A 20,038-nucleotide genomic window follows, 5' to 3' on the forward strand; every position below is an offset into this window, starting at 1 on the left:
AATACATGACATTGATTTTTTTGATAGATTCGTATGCTATGCTTTAAGAGAACAAGACAGTGGAAGGAACATGGAACATGTATAAAAGCTTATATCTCAATGAACATTTCCCAGAGAATCGTAACTGATGATGTGTGAATCTTCATGCAGAAGTATATATATATGTATTTTTTAACTTATGTATTCCAAAGAATTAGCTCATGAAACTATGATGGGAGAAAAGTTCCAAGATCTACCATCAGCATTCAATCCATTAGTGTATTTCCATTCTGAAGGCCATCAGGCTGAAGACCCAGAGATCCAGGGTTTTGTCTGAGTCAAAAGAGGGAAAGAACCAATGTATCAGGTTACAGTGGTCATGGGTAGATCCAAGTAATCATGGGATCCTCAATGCTTTTTGTTTTATTCAGATCTTCAAATAATGGTATAAGGCTCATAGCATTAGGAAGATTTAAATTATTTTATATATGCAAATGATATATAATTATATATACATATAATATATTTTGATCATATTCACCCATTCTTACCTCTTTCTACTACCACTAATCCCCTTCTTCCCAACTAGTCCTCTAAATTAATGTTGTTTGAATGAGTATGGAGGCAGGAAGATAAGCAATTTATCAGTGGCTACACCAGCGAAGAAAATGACACTCCTAACCCAATAGTCATTAACTATTCATAGCTCCTCTGGGAAGGTTAGAGTCCTGTGAGCCTCTCCCTCATCCACGACAGAATACTGACAGGTTCTGTCACGTTCAGGAAGCTACAGCTTCTGTGAGGTCATGGCTGTGAAAACCATATGCTGACTGAAAAATAGCATCTACATATTCCTCTCCATGCTGTCACTCTAGCATTATCTCCCCCTCTTCTGCTCTGATTCAAGTCTTAGAGGGAGTGATCTAGATCTGAGTGCATAATAGTCATTCTCACAAGCTATATGTCTCTAACTTCTGCAAAAAAACAATAATCTGTTATTGAGGCTGAGAAACACAATCATTTACAGGTATAAACATAAATATTATAAGGCAGTTGGACAACCTGCTCATTTAATATAACAATAGTTGTAGGCTCCTGCCATGAGCCTAGGGCTATCAATATCTCTTTTCCTAGTTGTATCTACCCATTACAACCACTGGTACATGTGAATACAATAGATGATACTCCCATAGTTAGGCTATGTTACATGCTATATTTGAAGATAAGAAGGTAGATTATCTTACATGGGGTGATGTGTCCCTAACAGGCAATGGTCTCCTCCTGGCAAGAGAGATTCAAACTAGCAGAAGCAAGCATGCAAATACCCCACTAGTGGTTTTGCAGATGAAAGGGTTTGTCCAAGGAAGGAGGATGGCCTCAGAAAGGGAAGTCCAGAAAAGCAATTCGTACATCAGTCAAAAAGCCAAGAACCGGACCAAATAGCTGAACCTTCACCAGGCCCTTATAGGAAACACCTGAACCACAAGACACTGGAGAGGGTAGAGTCAAGTCTAACCTAAATCTTCTACATCTTCCCTTCCTCCCTCTCCCTCCCCCTCCCCCTCCCTCTCTCTCTCTCTCTCTCTCTCTCTCTCTCTTCTCTCTCTCTCTCTCTCTCTCTCTCTCCCTTTCCTCTCTAACTCTTGTATATTAGTTACCTTTTTCCTCATTTTCTTAGTGGTCACTGACCTGTAACTCCCAGTACCAGCATGGGACTATCATCCACAATGAGCTTTTGACCAGAGAAACCTACAAGGTTTCCTAAAAGAATGACAGATTACTGTCAGAGTACTTGATGACCCACCAAAGGTCAGTGGTAAGACCCTATTGCTGAAGACTCCATATGCAGCGGACACATAAAATGGAATGGCATGGCTGGAGGCCAGGAGAGAGTCAGTCCCCAGACAGTCAGCATGTCTAGTGCCAGAAAGTGCTACATGGGCAACTGGGGGAAACGATCAATATCTGTCCAAGCAACTCATGGTCCAACCTACTTAGCAGCAAATAACCTGATGTGATGCCCACACAGGTGCAATAGTGGCACACAGCCATGGTGGGGAACCAACTGCTCTTGATTTGGCCAACTGATCCCCTCAGTGGTGCGGGACCCATAGCTGGAGCTGGGAAACAAGTCAGAACCATATCCAAACATAAGCCCACTCTCCAATATCAAGCTATCATCAATCATGGAGTACAAGAAGGCCTACACCTATTAAACTCTCTATTAAAAAAGTAAGGGTTATCTCATTTGTACTGGTGCTAACTCACTCTCCATTGGAGATTCTGCTTATCTTTTTCACATAGATGCAGATCCTAAGGAGAGAGCCACCCCATCATACCTCAAAAAGGCCCCAAATGAAACTAAGGAAAATTGGCAAAACAAGCAAGGGTGCTGTTTTCCTGATGAACCAGATACCAGCACAAGGGGGAAGGAGACCAACACAGAGAAAAATCAACTCCTACCAAATCAGAGAGCCAGAGCCTCAGAGGCCCCCAACACCTCATCACTGAAGCCGACCAAAAATGAACCCAACATAGCTCAGGGAAATTTTGCAGAAGAGGGGGCAGAAAGAATGTCAGAGCCACATGTTGGGTCATGATATGCAGAGACATTTATCATACCAATAACTGTGGGCTAACTCCACAATGCACAACCCATATACCTCAACAAGGAGGAGCCACTGGGGAGGGGGTAGGTCACGGATGAGCGTAATAATGGTACCTAACTGCCTGTATTTGCTGAATAGAAAACTAATAAAAAAAATTTTTTTTAAGCCAAGAACCGAATCTTACGACAACCTTGTAAGCTTTGGATATGTCTTGGAAAGCACTCTGATTTATTATGTCCTGAGAGAAGCTGAGGTACGAGTCTACCCATACCATGTCAACACTGGTGAGCTACAGCATTTTGAGCAATCAAATAAGTTTTGTTTTAAGCTACTATTTTAGAATAAATTGCTAAGAAGAATTAGATGACCAAAACAATAGCTTCATGAACTCTTTTAATTTAATTGGTTTATTTTTATTAGCACCCAAAGAATTAGGTTTCATTATAGTGTTTTCAAACGGTATTTTTCTTGCTAACTTTCCATCTGTCTCCCTTCCCCTCAATTTAGAACCTAGTTGCTTCTATAGTGTGTTTCCTTCCTCCTTTCCCCTTCTCATCCCTTGCTCCCCTCTCCTGTCTCCTATCTCAAGCCACAGCCCATGTTCAGTCTCATATATCCTGATTTACATACATAAAATCATTAAAAGTTAAGATTCACATGGGAAAGAACATGTGATTTTTGTCTTTCTGGGCTTGGGTTACCTGACTTAATGTAAGATTTTCCAGTTTCATCAATTGCCATCTAAATTCAATAACCTCGTTTTTATTTGTAGCTGATTAAAACTCTGTTGTTTATATTACCACTCTTTTTTGGTTTTTCTTTTTTGTTTTTTGAGGTAGGGTCTCACTCTAGCCCAGGCTGACCTGGAATTCAGCTTCTAGTCTCAGGTGGCCTTGAACTCACAGCGGTCCTCCTACCTCTGCCCCCCAAGTGCTGGGATTAAAGGCTTGTGCCACCATGTCCAGCTATATTACCACATTTTCATTATGCATTCATTAGTTGATGGACATTTAGGTTGATTCCATTTCCTCATTATTGTGAACAGGGCAGCAATGAACATGGATGTGCAAGCATCTCTGTGGTAGGATACAGGGTCCTTTGGATATATGCTCAGGAATGGTAGAGTTGAGTCATGTGGTAGTATAATTTTTATCTTTTTGAGAAAACTGCACACTGATTTTCATAGTGGCTGCAATAGCTTATACTCCTATCAACAGTGAATAATACTTCCTCTCTCCTCACAACCTAGGCAGCATTTGTTGTCATTAGTTTTCTTGATGATAGCCATCCTGACTAAGGTAAAATTAGATCTCCAAATGCTTTTTTCATGATGGGTAAGGATGTTGAACACTTAATTAAGAAACTTGAAATAACACTTTTTTGTGATTTAATTTTAGAATGCTTATTTAGAAAAAAACAGTTTTGTTTATATTTGTCACAATATGTTGATTTTATATAAGTAATAAACTAAATTTAAATAAATAAACTAAATTTGAAACATTATTGTCACTCTCAAGGTTTCCCTGTCTATTGCCATATATGGCTTTTATGTCTCTGGGCATGCTCATCAAATCCATGTTTACATGCTTTGGTCAGCAATCTGTTATCTTTTTTGAAAACAAATATGATCATAACACTATTACGTTTAAAACTGTTCAAATACTTCACATTTCCTTAAGATAATGATTTAAAAAATCTCAACTACCATGTGGATATACTTAACCTTAGTCATTCTTTCCAACATCACATAGTACCCTATTTCTGACATTAAAATATGTTGGCGTCCTTTCCTTGTAATTATTCCAATATTCAATTGCTACATGATATTGTGGAGCATGTCAATAGTTTAAACAATCACCACGTGACTTTAATGAGCAGCTATTTACAAACATTACCCTTAGGCTGCTAAGATGGCTCAGTGGTTAAAGGCAAGACAGTTGCTTATAAAAACAGTACCCAACACTTTCATTTTGCTCCTTTGGCACTAATCAGTTTTCAATTTTTAATTTAAGGTTTACTTTTAAAGTTTTAATTATTTGGTTTCTTCTGAATTTCTCTCACTCTCCAGGTGGGATTACTGCCTTTGTTGTAAGGCATTGTAGTACCATTTGATTTTCTTTTTCAGTTTTCATATTTTACCATTTTAAAATTTTTATTTATTTATTTAAGGGAGAGAGAAAATGAACCTGCCAGAACCTCTAGCCACTAAAAACAAATTCCAAACACACACACCACCTTGTGCATGTAGCATTTGTGAATCCTGGGACATTGAAACCAAGTCTTTAGGCTTTGCAGGCAAGCACCTCAACCCCGGAGTCATCTTTCCCACCCCATACCTTCAAAGGACTACCTTGTAATGATGAATTTTAAGAGAATTTTCAGCAAGTAGAGATTCAAAATCACCTCAGATTGTCTTCACTGAACAAAGTCACTGAAAAACACTTGCAGTTGTGTATAAGTTTTACTGAAATGAAAAACACGCAACAAGATTTCCTCTACTCTCCTCTCATTCTCTCTCTTCCTCTTTCTCTCTTCCTTCCCCTCTCTCTCTCTCTCTCTCTCTCTCTCTCTCTCTCTCTCTCTCTCTCTCTTACCTTCCCCCTTTCCTTCTTCCTCCATTTGAAGCATCAACAGATTTCTTTAGTGATATCTGGATAAAATTTCATAAGGTCTTTTCAGAGGAATATATTAAAATCCCTCATCTGAGCTTTAACACTAATAATATGTAATATGGAGAAACAGGTGTCCATCAGCTTTTTCAACATCAGAGTGAATCACATATTTTGACAAGATGCTTGAGATTAAAGGGAATGACAGCCTAGTAACACAAGGCTACAATTTGCAATGGGGGCTGGTTCCCTTAAGACATGATGTTGGCTTCAGTACACCTACTGACTCGGCTTTCCTGGTCTTTACAGAACTGTTAGGGACAAATCCAAAGAAAGAGAATGTGAAGTGGAAGAACTGTATTTGTGGACCCAGAATGAAAAGCCCTCTATCCTGGAATAACAATAGACAAGTGGCACTATCCTGAAGTGTGCCATTCCAGACAAAATACCTTTTGGTAATGACTGAAGAATGAAACCTCAAGCATGAATGGGCATCTCCTTTAAGAGAAGGACAAAAACATTTTTGGTTGAATGATATGTAGGAGAACATTTTGGAGGAGAAGTGTAAGACTCAAGAGAATCTGGACTTTACATCATGAAAACATGGTAGAATGAGCTATTATCACAAATATGCAGTTTTCATGTCTTACTCTCTTACAGGTGATAAAGTCAGTGTAGGAATGGTGAGGCACTTGCAAAATTATTGGCTTAAAAAAAATATAGTTGAAGTGCTGGAGAGATGGCTTAGCTATTAAGGCATGTGTCTGCAAAGCCTAACTACCAGAGTTCAATTCCCAAGTATCCATGCAGAGCTAGATAAACAAAGTGGCACATGTGTCTGGAGTTCGTTCATAGTGGCTGGAGGCCCTAGTGCACCCAGTCTCTCTGTTTGTCTCTCTTCTTTCTATATGTCTGCTTGTAAATAAACATTTTTTTTTGAAAAAAGGAAAGTACAGTTGACGATAGATGGGCAAAATTACTATTCATAGTCAGATGAGGAAATCATCAATCTTATTTGTGTGAAATAAAAATACAAGAAAATATAATTTTAAAAATTGAATGAAAATACTCTACACAGGTGAATAATGCAGTTCCCAGACACCATAGATTATCACACAACAATCCCAGCACCATGTGTAGGATAGCTCTCTATTGTTTGAAACTGGGTGTCAGGGGTTCAAGAAAGTCCTTGAACCCCAAACCTTAGGTTTGTGTGTACTTTTACCGAAAGAATTGGATAAGACTGTGAAGGATAATTATTAAATTATTACATTTACTGAGGGACGTACAGAACCAAAGGGAAAAAATTAATATACCCACATGGTCTGAAAGCCCACATGATGGGACTGGAAGAAAACTAAAGAGAAAGAGAGGAAAGAGAAGACTGTACAAAGAGCTCTTGCCATATGGAAGGCAGAAGTAGGTAAAGAGCCCATGTAGAAAGCAGAGGTCAAGAGGTTCTCCCCTCATCTCGGCCCAGCTGGAGGGTCCCAACTGGAGTGTGATGACCTGGCCACTAAGAAAGTTGCCCTCCCCTAATAAACATATTTATTTATGGTGGTGAGCCCTACCTTTGGCTCAGGTGAGCCAGAGAGAGACTGAGAGAGCCCATTGGTCTGGGCCAGAGGCCATCTCAAGAAGAGGTTAGCCATGATGGCAAGTTCTAGGGGCTGAACTTAACCAACCACAGTGTTAGGATTAGACTTAAATCCTAGGAAAGAAGACCTCCCTCCCAGGAGAGGCCCATGTTGGTTGTGGAAAAACAGATCTAGGGAAGAAGTCAGATCATACTTCGATCTCTAGCAAGGTGGAGACTGCAGGGATGCTTTCAGGGGCCCAGTCATCCTCACTGCCTCACAAAGCAAACTGACTCCCTCTTACATCGCGATCCAGCGTTGTCCAACCACCCCACACACCAAATAATGTAGACTTTTGCCATTGCTCTGGGCTGCTCAGGAGAACTGGATGGTCAAACCCTACTGCTGAAGGCACCATACACTGTGGTTGCAGAACATAAAGCCATCAATCTGGAATGGAGCTGGAAGCCTCTTTCCTACTGACTAAGGATCCTACCACCAGAGGGCGCTATGCAGACTACTGGGATTGAAAAGTCATCAACCGTCTTATCAGATGCAGACCTGTTGTGTTACACATCAGACCAGCCCAGGAAGATGTGCGCACTGGCGCAGTGGTGCTGGAGGGGTAAACTTTCTGGCTGGATTGGAGACTTGCCCCACAAGACGCCGCCTAGTGCTATAACCTTATTGAAAGTTCATGACTGGCTGGGGAGGTCACAGGCTCTAGGGGTTATCTACTACTCTCGTTTTGCTAAAGAGGCATGTTGTCAAATTACCTTCTAAATATGTTGTGTTTAAACCCATAGGCTAGTGCTGCTCACACACAGCCTTGGGGAGAGAAGCTTTTTTGTAACGGGCAGCTTTTAACGCACAGACTCATAGTTCATCAAAGCACTAAGAATAAGTGACTGCTGGGTGCTCATCCCTAGATGAGATATCTACATAACCCCCTCCAAAGCCCAGGGAACATCACAGGAGAGGACATAATGCAAGAGAGAAAATGTAAGAATCAAAGAATGGGAAGGAACATTGTAAAACTACATATATTCTGGAATGGCATGGCTTTTGCAGCCATGAAAATACAATAGATGGTTGTGGTTATCAGCACAAGACCTTCAGAAGACTGAGCCTATTAGGATTCCACCATATATAGGAGAGTGGCTTATAATTGTTATTGGCAGTTCACTGGTTGCCAGGAGAAGGGTGTTGATCCTGGCAAGTTGGTCATGCTCTAGTAAATAAGCATCCACCCATGTTCACGCAAATGACCCTAATTAAAATCAGTGGATCACCAAAAAAACACCTATAAACAGGCAGGAGCCTAGGTGGGAAGAAGAAAGGATTCACCAGGAGTAGTAGATGACAAGAGAGAGTACTGGAGCTGAACATGATGATGATACATTGTATATAGGTATAAAGTTGCCCACAGAAAAGGAGACGAAATTCAATGAAGAAAAGGTTGTCACAAGATAGAGTTCATAAAATTTAAAAAAAAGTAAATGTATGTTTGTTGATGTTATTTGTCACTAGTGTAGAGATATTCTAGGTTAAACAAGAAGAGACAAAAGAAAGAAAATCATTAAAAGAGTCAATTGAGGTCAGTTTCCCATCCTTTTGCTGTGATACTTGGCATAGGATACATAATTCCATTCTCACAGCTAACTCATTGTATGTCTGTTATTTTGTAAATGCAAAAGGTTTTTGTACATATAAATAAGATTCATTTTTCTAGGGACACCCCAACTTGTAATTTCCATTATATGTTACACAGAAAATAATTTCAGGACATGTTCTGGGAAGAAAAAAGAAAGGCTGCAGGACCATATAGGCATATATCTAAGTGCCTATTAACACTTTTCTATTTATCAGTATTTAATGAAAGAAATCACTCATGCAATCCTATTGAAAATAAATATTTAAATCCCAATAATTAACCATTATACACATATTTAACTTAAAATATTTTCCTCAGCAAAAGTACAGCTGACTAAATTTACTAGTTTTGATATTCTAAAACTAGAAAAAGTTACTTTACTTTTATTTTATTATTTATTTGAGAGAGGGAAAGAAGCAGAGTGCAAGAGAGAGAGAGTAAGAGAGACAGAGAAAGAGAATGGGCACACCAGGGCCTCCCGCCACTGCAAATGAAATCTAGATGCATGCGTCACCTTGTGCATCTGGCTTACATAGATGCTGGGGAATTGAAAGGAGGTCCTTTGGCTTTTCAGGCAAGCACCTTAACCACTAAGCCATCTCTCCAGCCCTGAGGCTTTAATATTTATATAAGCAGGGCTGGAGAGATGGCTTAGCGGTTAAGCGCTTGCCTATGAAGCCTAAGGACCCCGGTTCGAGGCTCAGTTCCCCAGGTCCCACGTTAGCCAGATGCACAAGGGGGCACACGCGTCTGGAGTTCGTTTGCAGAGGCTGGAAGCCCTGGAGCGCCCATTCTCTCTCTCTCCCTCTATCTGTCTTTCTCTGTGTCTGTTGCTCTCAAATAAATAAATTAAAAAACTAAAAAAATAAAAAATAAAAAATATATATTTATATAAGCAAGCACTTTTAACCACTGATCTATCTCTCCAGCCCAAGAAAATCAATTTTAAAAATATTTTTATGCCAGGCGTGGTGGCGCACGCCTTTAATCCCAGCACTTGGGAGGCAGAGGTAGGAGGATCGCCATGAGTTCGAGGCCACCCTGAGACTCCATAGTGAATTCCAGGTCAGCCTGGGCTAGAGTGAGACCCTACCTTGAAAAAGAAAATATATATATATTTTTTTTATTTACTTATTTATTTGAGAGAAAGAGACAGACACACAGAGAGAGATAGACAGAATGGGCACACCAGAGCCTCCAGCCACTGCAAACAAACTCCAGATGAATGCGCCCCCCCTTGTGCATCTATCTGGCTTACGTGGATCTTGGAGATTTGAACCAGGATCCTTTGGCTTTGCAGGCAGACACCTTAACTGCTAAGCCATCTCTCCAGCCCAAGAAAATCAATTTTTAAAGAAGATAATTTATTATAAACAAAAAAGTAAAGAAGAGTACTTACAGTCCCAGCAACAAAATATGAATTTTAACAAGTTTGGCAAACATTTTCCTTTCAACATTTCAGTTTTCTTTCACTAGATTTTCTGTTTTATATAAGCATTGTCATTACTCATCAAAATTGTAGGGCTATGCATTTCTTTTATACTTTGAAAAAGTATGCTTTATAAAGCTATGTGGCACAAAGATAATCTGTATTACCATGTAAGTGAAGGTATCTATTCCAGAGTACTATAGCACAAACTAACCATAGTAAAAGCATTTACCTCCTTCTCCAGCATCAAGCCTTCTGCTCTGAGATTCTTTTCAAATGTATTTCTTTTGTCATATTGTATATTTGTCTTTCTGTAAACCAGGATGTAATCAATTCGCTTTTTGCCATCTTTGAATAGAAGTCCACTGGATGCTATGTAATTCATGTCATTCTGGGGAACAAATGACTATTGTTAGTATAATAGATAAACACATATGTTGGATGCATTCACTAGCAGCTCAATATCAGAAAATATGTATTTTATATTTCTATAGGTATAGAAAGAAAATCCAAGACATTCTGTAGTCAAGAGACCAGTAAGTGATGTTCTAAGGTTTGAAATTAGATGAGGATTCCTGAATTTGAGTTTGCTGATGCTGGATCCAGTATGTCTGCATGTTTTAGTCCATAATGCTCTATAACACTATACCTGCTCATATTGTCAGTATGTATTAAACCATACCCAGACATGGGTGGTTACATACTTTATCTCATTTACTTACAGGTTATATTTCAAACATAAAGACACTAAGGCTGAGGTAATAGAATAAGTAGTAAAAACTGCAATCAACATAATGTCCCACATTATATAAAACTTACAAATAGCATTTCTAAACCTATGTTCAACAATACCGAACCCCAATAATTCCAGAGTTGCATATTTCAGAAAATATTTGTATATTTGCTCCTAGGATCTACCTGAAAAACAACTGAAATAAACTCAAGGCTTGCTCATCAAGCTATTTTTCATAAACTGATAAATTTTCAACAGTTTATCTCTTTCAAAACTCTCCTTAAAGTAACTTAGCCAACCCTAGAAGCCTTTGAAAACTCTTCTCTAACTTTGTCCTTTTAAAACACTACTAAGATCGCACATGTGGTTTTCTTATCTGTTAGTCATCATTTAAGCAAAACCAATTTTACTGATCAAGAAGGTTTCCATATGGCTTTCTTATGGAGGTTTTACCAGTATATTGCCCAAGCTCACAGAAGAACCAGGATTTGCATCTTTTATTGGCTGTTACTCACCTGTCCTCCTTTCTCTAATTTTCCTCTGAACCATTTAGATATATGTGCAAGCTCCTTATTCTTTTTCCAAATAGTTATTTTTTTGAAATTCAAAATACTGCCTAACATCTGGAAGGGTCTTATATCATTTTAGACAAAAACTATGCCAGGTTGCCATGGAGAAGCCATATTAGGGCATATATACAGTCCCAGATGGGAGAAGTCAGAACCCTAGTAATCTTGTGTCTAAGGAACTCAGCACACAGCACCAATGTGAACCTCAGAAAAAGAAATAGATTTCAGGCACAAGCCACCACCACCTTCATTAGGCAGAGATTACAATCTTTGGTGAGTTACTTTGTTTCTTTTTAGAATATTTTTAGCATTGTTATTTAATTTTATTTTAGAACATATTTTATGCTTATATTTAATTATTCTTCTTATGTCTATCTCATTTAGCATGTACATTTTCTCTATTATGTGACCATATTTTTCAGTCTGTGGCTTTTCATTCTCATCATGTTCTTCTTTGATCCAAAAGTGTTTCTTCACTCTTTATCACTTTCCATGCCCTTCCCTTATTAAATCCACTAATTATTATTTTACCTCAATTAATTTTAAACTTTATATCTTACTTTACATTATTTTAGCCATTTTCTTTTCTATGGTTCATAGTGGTGTTAAATTTAATTGCTGTTAATAGATTTTCTACATCAATTGTGGTTTGTGGTGGTTACTGTGACAGCAGGCAGTTTTCTCCTCTCTGAATGATCTTGGGGATTCAGCCCTCCACAGAAGGTTTCTCAAGAAGAGCAGACCCAAATAAATCTAGAAGAGGTATCTATTCCAACATATAAATCCATATTTTGAGATACAAGATATCTCACAAACAGGACAGTGTGGCCCCAAAGATTCCAGCGCCTCAGCAGTCAACTCTGAACGCCTAAGAAGGTTAAAATGGTAGACAAGAAATTCACAAGTCTAGTTTACAAAATGATAGATGACATCAAAGAGAGTTCAAATCAAGAAATGGCATGTTGAGCTGGGCATGGTGGCGCAGGCCTTTAATCCCAGCACTCGGGAGGCAGAGGTATGTGGATCACTGTGAGTTCAAGGCACCCGGAGACTGCATAGTGAGTTCCAGGTCAGCCTGGACTAGAGTGAGACCCTACCTTGAAACATAAAAAAAAAGAAATAGCATATCAAATCAGGAGCAGGGGCGGGGCAGGGGGTTGGTGAGGAAGGGGTGAGGGAGAGAAGAAACACAGACGTAAAATTCAACAAGGAAACTGATAACTTGAAGCAAACAATGATAGGAATTTTAAAAAGTCAAGTCAGCAACTCTAATAAGAACAGTAAAAAGCTTCAACAGTAGACTAAATCAACAGAAGAAATTGTTGAAGACAAGTTTAAAAAGTACAGCATACTGATATCTATAAAGGAGAGGAACAAAGCAAATATGTATAAGCACAACTTTAAAGTGCTCCAAGACATAAGATTCTAAATCAATAGCAGGAGGATATACAATTAAACTCTTCAATGATTACTACATCATTGATTAAATTAGAGAAATGAATACATGCATAGATCAAATGACAATGCAAATAAAACTAACCAGAAACTTTGGAATGAAGCATAGCTAGGCATAAGAGGGACATTTGAGGCTGCAAGTGCTTACATTGGAAAAACTAAAAGCAGAACTCAAATTAATGATGAATCTCAGGTCATGGAAAAATAAGAAACAAAGCTCAAAAATGATTACATCATGCCAAATAGCCTGTGACTACTTTCTGATTGTCAGTTAAGCACACTTGTGAGTTGGTGAAATTCAGTATGACACACTGGTGAGGATATTTAAATCTGGATTAAAACTTGGTTTCTAATTAACTAAGTCATTTATTCATTTATTTTAACCTCAGTTTTTTAACTTCAATTTATGTAACTTTTAAGTTGAGATAATAATGCTGATACTGTGTGGGTTTATTACTTTGACCAAATGAAATAGTGTGCTAATAACATTTCTAATCATATGACTCACTCTAGAAGATCAGGAATGTTAGCTGTTACACAAGGAAAAAAAAAGTTGAAAAATCTGTATGTATTTGACTTATATAAGGCTTTTTACTTATCTTCCAGTAATTCCATACCCCTTCATCTTGTTAGAAAGCTAACTAAAAATAGCTGAAAATGTACAGATAATCCAAACTCCATTGGTCTGAGTATGGAATCGAAGAAAATAATGTATCACCTATACACAATTATGAAACAGTTTACTACAAAATAATCAGTAAAATTTCATAACCTAATGAATTATTACAAGATAAGTAACCATATAGCTACTACCTGATTTCAGAAAGAGAAGCTAAACATCTCCTACAGAATGCCTTGAAGTACTTTCTTAATGATGTCTCCCTCCATACTCAACCTTGAACATAATAATAATTCTGTCTTTCATGGTACTGTATTCTTTCCCTGTCAAATCAACTTAGAATATGTCTTTAAATATTGTATTTAGCTCAATATCTCTCAAATTTTATAAAAATATAAATATGCAAAACGTGATTTTTGTGCTCAGCTATTTTCATGAAATATCACATATTATGTGTATGAAATCCATCTCTAATTTTTACTTATTTTTAGTTTTTTTCTCATTGCCATATGGTACATCATGTGATTGCTGTTGACAGATATTGGGCTATTTTAAGTCTTGTCTTTTATAAACAAAGCTACAATAAACATCCTTGAATACATCTTAAAGTACTCATTCACAGGTATTTCTATTAGGTACCAGAAAAAACATACTCATAGTTTACAGACAATAATCTCTTCCAATATCAGTAGGTAATTATAATAGTATTATGAATCTATTTATATCCCTACCAATAGAATTTCAGTTTCTTATGTTCCATTACTACATCTTTATGGGATTAAGAATGCTTCCAGTGTGAGACAGGCCAAGGTGAAATCTCTAGAACTCATGCAAATACTTGGACATGGCCATAAATAACCATATATATCCCTGTGGAGAGAAAAGATTGAAGAATCACTGGAGATCAAAATTGCCCTGGCTCACTAGGTGGCGCAAGCATCTGGAGTTCACAGTGTCTGAGGCCCTGGCACACCATTTCTCTCTCTTCCTCTGTCTCTCTGTCTCTCTTTCTCTTTCTCTCTAAAATAAAAAAAACAATTTTAATCAAAAAAATTGCTGGGGCTCACAAATGGCAAGCTCTGGAATCAATGAAAGACTCCATCCCAAGGAAAGGCAGGTGGGTGAGTTAGGAAAGAGACACTTGATGGTCTCCTCCAGCTTCCACAAGTGAGCACAGAGGGTACCACATCATCACATACACATGCACATACCACATATACACACACATACACACACACACGCACACATGCATACACACACCAGACCATACCACACATACTATGCACATGTATAATATACTTTATGCATTTTGATGGAAAATAATAGCCTTTTATACAGCTCTTAATTTGTACCCCCATTTTCAGAGATGTCATTTCTCATGACTCGCTATTCTCCAGGCCTTCTAGATAACAAGCTCTTTAACATTTATTTGTGTTTAAATATACAATGTCTGTATATATCTGAACTTTCACTCTTTTAATGACAATTTTAAATACATGAATAATCTTAATTTTGTTTTATTTGGATTTATTGTTTATATATTTTTGATCCTTTTCTAGAAAGCATTACTTATTTATTTCAACACATATTTTAAGAATAGTCATAATTCATTCACTATACTTTGAATGCAGACAGAGTGTTCCTTAGCTTGTAAATACTGATATGTAGCAGATATTATTGTCTACAGGTGCTGATCTAATTTGTGGGACTTTGGAAGGATTTATGTAACATGAATAGTTCTATATAGGTCATATCTTTTGAATTAATAAGTCCAGCTCTATGCTTAAAACTTTATTTCCCTGGGGCTGATGAGATGGCTCAGTGGCTAAGTTACTTGATTCAAAGCCTAACAACCTAGGTTTGACTGCCCAGCACCCATGTAAAACCAGATGCACAAAGTGGCACATGCATCTGGAGTTCATTTGCAGTGGCACACCCTTATTCTCATTTTCATTCATTCCCTTTTTCTCTCCCCTTGAAAACAAATCAAAATTAATTGTACCACTGAGGATGTTTATCAGTAGAGTCTATCATACACAGATCTTTGGATTCCATCCCCAGACCTATGTGATAGTTTGAAGGTGTGGCCCCATAGGCTAGGGCAATGTTGCATTCTTAATTCTATTTTAACACTCATCAATTCAGAAAAACAAAAATCCTACAATCTTGGCATGAAATTGAATTTTTTTCCAAAACACAACCATCTCTTATTAATAGGGCTTGTTATAGACTCTAGCTCCTATAAAGCAAAAGAATAAAGCAATGCTCTCATTTCAGGTATGTAAGGAACATTATGGCTAATAAATCTATATATTCATAAAGAAAGAAATTCCCATTAAAAAATAAAGTAACAGAAAACATACTGTAGTGCAGGAGAAATGTTGTATACAGTGAAAATTTACTAAATGCTGCTGGAATTATAAAAGTTATATTAAAAGACAGATTTATAAAGAAGTTTAGAAGAGTACTTATTAGGAAAAGAATGTATCAATTTCCTAAGTGCTTTTGGGATTGAAATACATTTTAATTACAAATATGCCAGAAATATAAATGATGAACTTCTTATTGAAATAATCTTTATGAGTTTTAGCAATGCCAAAACTCTGACCTTGATGCTGAACAGATGTGAACTGCAACACTGAGAAGAGCTTTGCTGAGCTTGTTACCTTCCTAGCACAACACCAACACTGCCTCTTTTTCCAATGGTCATCAGAAAAACAAGTCCTCTCTAAATCAGTAACTGTGAAGTACCCATGCTGGATAGGTAGGTGGCTAAGGGAGTATACTTCAGATCTGTTAGCACTGGATAGACCAAAGTACCACTTAAAAGCATATTACTAACAATTATATTTAACACCACAATAGCTAACCTAAGCCAGAGAGTAACTATGTGTTATAAGTATATTCTAATGTCATGCAAACAAAACTGGGAGATATATACTATGCTTCCATTTCACAGATGCCAAGACTGACAATAGATAAGACAATAATTATTGTAAGATGAAGATTACATAAGGCAGGACGCAATAGTAAAATGGCTTCTTACTCATTTTAATATGATTTTGGACCTATACAAAGACATATGTGCATGTTAAGTGAAAGTATACAGAAATGACAACAGTAAAATTTTGTCAATCTTATATTTATATCATTACTAAATTTTTTTAAATTAGTGATCTAGAACTGAATTAATGAAGTCTGAAAAATAAATGCTACATGCAAAAGAAATGAAGACAAGCCGGGCATGGTAGTGCACGCCTTTTATCCCAACAGTGGGGAGGCAGAGGTAGGAGGATCACCATCAGTTTGAGGCCACCCTGAGACTACATAGTGACTTATAGGTCAGCCTGGGTTAGAGTGAGACCCTACCTCCACAAAACCAAAAAAGAAAAAGAAAAAGAAAGAAGAAAAAAAAAAAAGAAATGAAGAACAATGTAAGTCCCACAATGTCATCTGGATGAGACAACTTTCTACAGAAACACTATTTAATTCAGAGTGCTGTTATTTTCTCTTCTGCCAGTAATCACATAGAAATACTCAAAATATACAACTAAGAGTTACTGACTGTTTAAAAATGATGGTTTTCTGCTAAAATATTAAATTTCAAATACAAAACAAAATCAAATGTTATATTATAAAAGTGTTTTGAAAGGTAAACTTTGTAGGGCATTTGATGTAATTTCAATGCATTATTGTACTATAAATGCCTTATCATTCCTTAAGCAGTTCATAATGCAAAACAAAACATTAAACATTGTCACTGGTGCTGGAGAGATGGCTTAGTGGTTAAGGCACATGTCTGCAAAGCCTAAGGACCCAGGATCGATTCTCCAGGTCTTACGTAAGCCAGATGCATGTAGTGGCCCATGTGTCTGGAGTTTGTTTGCAGTGGCTAGAGGCTCTGGTATGCCCATTCTCACTCTGTCTCTCTCCCCTACCCCTCTCTCTGTCTTAAATAAATAAATAAATAAAAATCTTAAGATAAAAAAAAAACGTTGTCACTGGAAATAGACATGATGATTTTCAGCATGTACTTAGAAAAATTAAGACTGGTAACTTCATAGGACCAAAGAAAACTCACCTAAAAATTTATTGCACTTTCATTCTGGGTAATTTATGTCAGGATTTCCAATGAAAACAAACAAAATTATGCAAAGCAAAATGTTTGCAATCTCTGCATAGTTAATAAGATAATGAAAATACAGGTCAATTCCAGGACAAAGTGTAATTCAGGCATAAGCTGCTTACCTGAACACCTTGTTCACTTTTTATCCCCAGGAACATGTGCAGACACTGGAAATGTGTGCTTTCATATTTGCAATTTTCTGAGTGCCAGAGATACAATTGTGAATGAAGCAAGTAGTCCTATCTGCAGATATTTTTAGAGCATACCAGTAGTGAGTAGACTTGAAATATTAAGGTACTCCCTCCTTATGGCTCTGGATTTGCAGCAGATGAGCTCAAAGCAAGTGCCTAACAGGCAGAGGAAGCTCAACACAGAGTCAAGTCAAATTGAACTTACTTGCATTTTTGCAAATACAAACTCAAAATATAGAATAGGGAAATAACATCTCTGAAACATGTGAATTGTCCCAGAACATTATCCCAGTTAAAGTAGGTTATTGTTTCACTTGAATATTTAATGTGAAATGACAAACTTCCAGATGAAAGTATCAAAGTGCCCAACACGGAAATCTTGCTCTGTTTCATCATCAACATTCTTGGTTATGACATATAGAAATAAGGAAAATAGACATATGTTCCAAAGCAAAATATTCCAGACTTAGTGGGTGTTTACTATCGATCATAGACTCTGAAATGACAAACAACATTTCCTATAATTTTATCAGATAAGAAATGTATTGGAGATGCACTCTGGGAAAGATGGACTCCTTGCATCTATAGAAAATTATTCCTCATGATCCAGAAGTGCTAGGTTCCCCTTTCCTTTTCCTAAAGTTACTTTCATTAACATAAGAAGGATTTCCTAAGATGGAGGAAGAGAAAAATCAGTAAACAGCCATATTTTGATAATGATATAAAGCAGATGATTTTATGTTGCTCATGAATAATTTGTTCCAAGATAAGTCAAGGTATTCTGAAAATTTGGAAAGTTGACACTGAAAATCTATTATAAAATATTAATGCCTGTTTTCCTTCAGGCTCTGCTGGTACTTCTGTTGTTAAAAGTTTTGTATATGGGGGGAGATTCATAGCTGGTAAAATTTCTGAGATTCAGAAACTGTTGATTGTTTGGCACTAAATGAGATATCTATATCACTCTCTCCATAGCTTAGGGAACACTGGGAATGAGGGACAGATATAATGTGAGAGCCAGAAAGATGGGGAAGTTTTCTTTTAAATGCTATCTTCCAGACATGAAGTATCATGGCATTTATGACAACACAGTGACTGTCATCACCTGTAAATATTGGGCGCATCATCAGTCAATCATAGATGATACAGTAAGAAAAAAGACATCAAAGTAGAAGAGGTGAGTGAGAACAAAGACAAGAGAAAGTTGCAGGAGGGGATTATGCTCAAAACACATTATGATTATGTATAAAAATTGTCTATCTTTTAAAGTTAGGTATGTATAAGGAAGGTGAGAAAGATCAACTTTTCAAACATATAGGTACCAATTTAGATTATGACCCAGCATGTGTTTTACTAGTGAGACTCCTTTGGTGTTAGTTATTTATTGTATTAAATTGTTAAAAACATAACAAGACAAGGGCTGGAGAGATGGCTTAGCGGTTAAGAGCTTGCCTGTGAAGCCTAAGGACCCCGGTTCAAGGCTTGGTTCCCCAGGACCCACGTTAGCCAGATGCACAAGGGGGTGCACGTGTCTGGATTCATTTGCAGTGGCTGGAGGCCCTGGCGCGCCCATTCTCTCTCTCTCTCTCTGCCTTTGTCTCTCTCTCTGTGTCTGTCACTCTCAAATAAATAATTAAAAAAAAAAAAACTTAAGACAAACCAGTGGCTTTTAAACCTTCTTTGGCAGTACACAGTATCTTCAGAAAAGTAATAAGACTTCCATATTCAAATACTGATACATACAAGGTCCATGGTTTTATTGGATTCCATGGAGCTCTTGTATGTGCTTCCCAAAGGTTCACAGGTGCCAGACTGGGCAACTCTGGCGTAAGCAATAAATTAAAATCCCTCTAGTGTTAGCAACACCTGCCTTTGTAAAGTTACATTTCTTTTAGCCAGCTTGGCAGAGTTGAGTCCCTTAAGGAAAACCTTCCAAGCATTTTGGAAGGCTCATAGATATATTTAAAGTATAACCAACTGAATTAGGACTGACAGGCCTTCATGACCCTACAGTGAATCCCATAACCCCACTGAGGAGGGTCCCAGGGAAATGAGAATAGGGGAGAGAAAATAAAAGAGTATAATCTGCTAAAAATTAATTAATTGAAAGAAATTTTATTGGTAGACTAGAAAAATTAAGCTACTAGAAAAAATTTCAGCTCCATCTATAAAGCTTCAGAGTTTAAAACATACTTTATAGATGTATTTGTGTATGTAATTTGCTTGAATGGCCAGTAAATATTAATATTTAACTAATATGAGAGAAAAATAAATTTGAGTACAGTGAAAGAAAACAGGGCTTTAGTGAAATCACCCAAGATTTCCTTAGATGTTATTGAAGGAAATCATATTTCATCAACATAATGAAGCATGCCTTGTAGCCACATGACCTGACAAATCCACATGTTCCCACCTCATGTTGTTTGTGATTGTGTACAATCAAGTAAGTTAAGGTTTCGCATCCCTTAAAAAACAACTTGGTGATATA

The 20,038-nt window shown here is 37.3% G+C and overlaps 1 protein-coding gene across 4 annotated transcripts in view; it reads right to left on the reverse strand.

Annotated features, from left to right (window-relative positions):
• Ano3 (anoctamin 3) overlaps positions 1-20,038 on the reverse strand; it is a 334,161-nt gene that overhangs the window by 140,081 nt on the left and 174,042 nt on the right. For all 4 annotated transcript variants that reach the window (XM_004660858.2, XM_045157621.1, XM_004660859.2 and 1 more), the window contains one exon: positions 10,090-10,248. In XM_004660858.2, coding sequence (XP_004660915.1) covers positions 10,090-10,248 — 159 coding nt within the window. The remainder of the gene's footprint in view (positions 1-10,089; positions 10,249-20,038) is intronic.

The sequence above is a fragment of the Jaculus jaculus genome, chromosome 8 (genome assembly GCF_020740685.1).
Source record: "Jaculus jaculus isolate mJacJac1 chromosome 8, mJacJac1.mat.Y.cur, whole genome shotgun sequence".
Classification (NCBI taxonomy): domain Eukaryota; kingdom Metazoa; phylum Chordata; class Mammalia; order Rodentia; family Dipodidae; genus Jaculus; species Jaculus jaculus.